General features: G+C 36.8%; 1 protein-coding gene across 1 annotated transcript; it reads left to right on the top strand.

The window, feature by feature from the left end:
* Positions 1-238: 238 nt before the first annotated feature.
* Positions 239-4,617, top strand: LOC117335086 (hydroxylysine kinase-like). Its single transcript, XM_033895006.1, has 5 exons — positions 239-666; positions 1,702-1,832; positions 2,747-2,848; positions 3,190-3,274; positions 3,614-4,617. Exons 1-5 carry the CDS (start codon positions 315-317, stop codon positions 4,108-4,110), a joined length of 1,167 nt encoding a protein of 388 aa, XP_033750897.1. The 5' UTR covers positions 239-314; the 3' UTR covers positions 4,111-4,617.
* Positions 4,618-6,269: the final 1,652 nt, after the last annotated feature.

Genomic DNA, 6,269 nt, shown 5'->3' with positions numbered 1-6,269 from the left:
TGAAACACATTAGTTCGTTCATTTATTTCACCAGCAGTTTATATTATAAACACCAGCATTTAAACTATGCCGTTTATCTTTTTTTAAAGATATTAATTTTCTTGTTATATAGTAATACGAGGCTATATAGTATATATATACAATATATATTTTCTTACCCCAAGTACCTGTGATTGTTGACCACACGTGTATGTGATGTTGCTATACGAACACACCGAAAAATATATCTTTATCACAACATGTGCAAGAAATCTTTCTACATGTGGAATGTGATCAGTGTTTGGTAATGTTACATTGCACATACAAATGTATCTATGTCAGTTAGACCAAATGTAGCGCCAGATGACGTAATTCGTCTGGTGAATGAAGTATACGGTCTGACTGTCGTCGAATTGAAGGAATTCCCTGCATTTGAGGACAGAAACTTTCTCGTCACTTGTGAACCGTCTTCGACTCGGAGCGAAAATGGCACAGTACAGGATCCTCGGCAAAAAACCTCCGAGTGTTATATTATTAAGATTTCTGGATCAAGAGATAAAAACGATGATTCTGAAATCGAAAATCAAAGATTGATAATGGATTTTCTAACTTCTGAAGACTTTTGGTGTCCGCAGTTTGTAAAAACCATATCGGACCAATGGTTTCACTGGTATGACCAACATAATGGTGAGTGTTCAGGTGCTCCGACGGTGCGTTCTATTCGCAAGCCTTTTCAGCTCCTGAGATAAGCATTGATATAAACTTATATATATATACACAATACTACGATATTAAACTGGAGATAGATTGACATTTATATAATAAATGCTTCTCTTCGGTAGAATGTAGTTTGAATGCATTGATTGCATTTTCGTTCATTTTCTTTCATATTTTTTTTTCATAATTAAACTTTTTCCGAACATCAAATGTCACTTCAGCTATTAAAAACTGATAATATTCTCGTACTTGTAAATTGTAATTTTCTGCACAGAAAGTATAAGGGAGAACTGGCACCTTATCACATTTTAAAAATGACATTTACACTTATAAAATATCATATCAATGTGATATTCTCGAAAGAAAAATGGGTAAAAGTGTGATCAGTTTCTACAGCTATTAAATAGACCAGCAAATATATTTATAGCACCAGCATTACCTGAAGCATGTATACCACATCTCCGTGAAGATTCTTGTCTACTTTTCTCTGTACAATGACAGACATGCTTATACGTCTCCAACAGGTGGTACACTGCTGAAATTAAGTCAATAAATATTTCTCTGTCATCCGAACGCTCAGTTCTGGAGGTCTAGATCGACTCTGTAGTACCTAATGAAGAGCTAGAGCAATGCAACAGGAGGAATACATCGTAAATAAGATAAACAGAGACAGCGACTCTTCACCGATCCTATCATTATCGATATGTGTAACAGGCGCGGATCCAGGAATATGAAAGGGGGGGGGGGGGGGGGGGGATGCAGGTGTCATGCAACGGCGTTTTTTTTGATAAATTTCAAATTTCTCATCCGAAAAGGGGGGGGGGGGGGGGGGGGGGGGGGGGGGGGGGGCCTGACCGTACGTAAACGTACATCATAGGCTAAGACGGGTAAACAGTTTATTGAAAAAAAAATGTATGACAAAGAAGGTATTTTAAAACAAAACAAAATTTAAACTAACATTAAATTTGGAAGATACCCAGACTTGTCGGCCTTATATGATTTCAGACCCATTACGCATGCGAATGCTAACCTATGTACCAGGTGACCCTCTCATGGACCACTGGACCGGTTTGTCAGCACGTGAGACATTGGTGTCACTGGGGGAGTTCGTTTCACAACTTCACCTAGCGTTTGAGGTAAAGCCTGTTCCGCCGGATATGCACATGCATCACACAAAGGGTTGTGTATTTCTATCACAATATCTTATATTAACAAAGGCATTAGACAACAGACTAAGCCTATGTAAGTTCTTTGTTGTTGCAGCTCAGTTTAAGTCTGGAATGTGCACAGATGTATAGAATGATAGTCCAATTACTGTTAATCACTTAGATTTCGCGAATATGTAATTCCGCGAACTTACCTCTTCGGACATATTCGCGAATACATGATTTCGTGAAAGTTGATCTAGAAATTACTTTGAATTTGCGAATAATGAGCTAATAGTGATCTTGAGTATTAGGACTATGCAAGACTGCTGTATCGACAACCGATTGCTTGACCGCTATCCCAAGGTGTTATTTCTGTACAAGTAATTGCTCAGAATTTGTATTCACGATTGACTACCCTCGCGTATTAATATCTACATGTACATACTGCAAATTACGGACAGACAAAATAATTTATGTTAATAGACCTTTTGTAGATAAAAGCGATTTGGATTGAATATGTATATATGTAACTAAGAAGTTCCTAAGTCGTGTATTACTTTAGTAGTCTTCTTAAATATGACTTCTTATGCCTCCGACATTTTGAAGAGGCGAGGCGAGGCGAGGCGAAGGAGTAGTAGTGCTACCCACATCCGTCCTGTCCCGTCCCATCCCGAATCTGTCATCGCTCTAACAACTTCATTCATTTGGAAATTTGTGATAAAAGGAAACCTAATACTGTGTATTGAATATATTGATATGGAGATAAACTACAATTCTTCTATATAGTGCTTTTTCTAGCAGTAACCTACATTTAATTAACCTGTATTTAAGTTTACAAATATACATGAGTTAATGGTCAACAGATATAAGTATAATAGAATATGTCGACATCTCCATTTTAGAAGCTGACACAATCCGGTACTGTCCAGGTGAACGTTGATACACAAGATCCTTGGAAGATGGACAACTTCCTCGGTGTTACGGAACTTCTACACGAAATACACGTAAGCTTAATATTGTTTTTATACGAGGTACATGGACCTCGAAACGATGTATACTTTTCAAAGTCTGTTTACCAAAAAATAAAAGAAGCAGAAATAAGTACACGTGGGAATTATGAAATCAATGACTATAGAGAGTTTATCAGCAGATTATTTTCAAGATTTAGGTATCTTTGTTGCTAAGTGCCCTCATGTAATAACCATTGCATTTGCAGTTTATTCGTAGACAATTTTTCTTCTGAGCAGTTAGAACAAAAAAATCCCTGACTAACTGATGTTTTAAACAAATCTTTCTTGTTCTTCTCTTCTCTGTCCACTCACATTTCTCTCTGAAATTCTCACAGGATGTGACGAAGAGGCGATTGATATCCGAGATAGTCTTACGATTTCAAGAGGAAGTGCTCGGCGTAGTGGACAGTTTATCATCAGGTTCGTATAACCGACAGCGACGTCTATATCGCCTGTTTCTGGTTCCTACAAAATGGTGGTTTTTGTTTTTTTGCATATTGTTTTTTTATTTCACGTAAGTTGATACTATTTATAATAACAGAGATTTGATATTGTCATACAGTCAAATTAGTGAATTGCGCCATTTCTTTCCTCAAAACACTAATGCACTAGCGGATCCAGGGGCGGGTGTGTCCTTCAGGACCCCCCTTCCAATTCTCTTTATAGCCGCAAAGGATCTTTTGATATATTGCCATGCTTTATCAAACACAGAAGATTTGAGTATTTAATATTTAGTATTTTAATATTTATTTGTTGTAGGAATTATACACGGTGACATACACGATATGAATATCATTGTCAATATAAGGGATGGAAAACTACGCCCAATATACCAACCGAATCAAGAGCCTGGAGATTCTGATTCTGTCAAAAAGACGTTTGGATTAATTGATTTTGGTGACGTCAGCTTTTCTAGGTACGTGTTTGAGGTATCCATGGTAATTAGAGACACCATTACGGACGTGAAGACGATCGACCCTGTTGAAATTGCCGGGCATTTTTTGGCAGGATACCTTAAACACCGACCTCTCAACAGTGTGGAGGTTGACGTCCTCTTTGTGTGTATCCAGGCGGCCCTTTGTCAGTATATAGTCCTTGGCGAGTATGAATACAAACTTCAGCCTGATAACGCCTACACAAAACTTGGCGCGGAGGACGCCTGGAAACAACTTCAAGTCCTTCAAAAACTGGACAAATCTCAGGTTTTGCAGACATGGTCAACTTTGTTATCATCTTCATATAATTTAGTGATATAACACTGTTACTTAACGTGGAGTTTTAGCATCTTATATATTAATTTGGTTGACATACTCCCGTATTTTCGTTCAATAGTTGCTTCCCTTGAAGTAATTTCTATTTCTTTCCCTGGATTGGCTAAGTTATCAGCTTTTAATACTAGATGTGAAAAGTGACTTGCAGTATAAGTAAAAAATTGGAAAAAAAAAATTCTCGCATTGGTTCGTACGGTCCACAAACAATACGCCTTCACGTATTGAAAGCTGATTGGATCCGAACTATCACGTGGCATGCCATGAAAGTTGATCCGAAGATTTCTGATGTTTTATCGGTTAATTCACTCATTTTACAATCCAAATTCAACTGAGCGATTGAGGGGATTGAGCCATTGGTAATAACATATAGTGAAATAATTAAATGTGTGAGACCTTAGAACGGAACGTGCTGTACTATGGGGCGCCGTTTTACTATTTATTCCCATTTGGTGATATCACCTATTCAATCAGTGATATCACCTATTCGAATAGGTGATATCATCAATTTATTTTTCAAATACGTGATATCACCTATTCGAATAGGTGATATCACCCATTCGAATAGGTGATATCATTTAATGAAACGAATAGGTGATATCACCCATTCGAATAGGTGATATCACTCATTCGAATAGGTGATATCACCAATTGGAATAGGTGATATCACTTAAAAATATTCTTAAGTGATATCACCTATTCGAATGAGTGATATCACCTATTTGTTTCATTAAGTGATATCACCTATTCGAATAGGTGATGTCACTTATAAAATTTGGAAAACTGTATGCTCCCCAAATTCATCATGTGTAACATGTCGCAGTGAATATATAGGCATTCAAAATGGAAAATCGAGCCAAGAACGACATTCTGAAAAATGTGCAAGACATTATTATCCTTGCACAACGTTGTTGTAATACTAATGATGTTGACACCACTAAGATTTTGTGCGACTCATTCGAATAGGTTATATCACTTATGAAATTTTATAAGTGATATCACCAATTCGAATTGGTGATATCACCTATTCGAATGAGTGATATCACCTATTCGAATTGGGGATATCACCTAATGGAACGAATAGGTGATATCACTTATCCGAAAAGGTGATATCACTCATTCGAATAGGTGATATCACCTATTCGAATAGGTGATATCACTTAAAAAGTTCTTAAGTGATATCACCAAATGGGAATAAATAGTAAAACGGCGCCCCATACTGTACCAGCAGAACAGCCGGTTTTCGTGGATCGGTTTTCAAAAGTACCACTTGGATCTAAGATGGCGAAACTTTGATTCTTCATGTGTCATGCAAATGTACTTTTTATTATCAAAAACGTATGGTAACTCTTCATTTGCAATGCGATTTTATAAATTATTTATGTCAAAGTTTGACGGAACTATTCAAGTATTGATAATTAAGAACCGGTTTTATGTTTGAAGCCAGCTACGGCCGCCATCTTGGGAACTCACTAGAGATTCAGTTTCGTTCCACTATACATTTACAATATTGTACCTATTTGGTAGAATTGGTACGAACTCGATAAAGGAACACACGGTTAATCACGTGATCCAAATCACAAATATAGCCGCGAGGTGGATTTTAACATGAGTGGAGTATGTTGAAATGTATGCCCGTATGGTCAGGTATGTCGATAAAATGATTGATATTTCGATGTATGCGTGTGTTTTCTATCCACACGGCGGTAATACTGAAGAATCTATAATGATGACGATGATGATGATGATGATGATGATGATGATGATGATGATGATGATGATGATGACGACGACGACGACGACGACGATGATGATTTATTAAAAATGAAATATAATAATTATGTGATAGATCTGGTTGATCAATGTGTTGGATGATGATGACGATAAAAAGATTTTTTTAATAATATCACAATTTTTAGATAAATATAAAAAAGACACTCCGATAGTAAAGGGACATACCAGCACACACGGCGTAACAACATGAAGGTGTATCTGAATGACACCGACGCTATATATTATCACGTTTATTGGACATAGACACGCATAGTGAGTACTGTACATACAAACCTACTATTCATATTGTTTATAAATGTTATTGACCTGCTGTGTAAATAAACAGCAAGGTTCTGCAGATAGTTATCTATTTA

This window comes from Pecten maximus, chromosome 9 (assembly GCF_902652985.1).
Source record: "Pecten maximus chromosome 9, xPecMax1.1, whole genome shotgun sequence".
Lineage (NCBI taxonomy): Eukaryota > Metazoa > Mollusca > Bivalvia > Pectinida > Pectinidae > Pecten > Pecten maximus.
The sequence above is the reverse complement of the archived record's forward strand: the minus strand, read 5'-3'. Positions and strand labels throughout refer to the sequence as shown.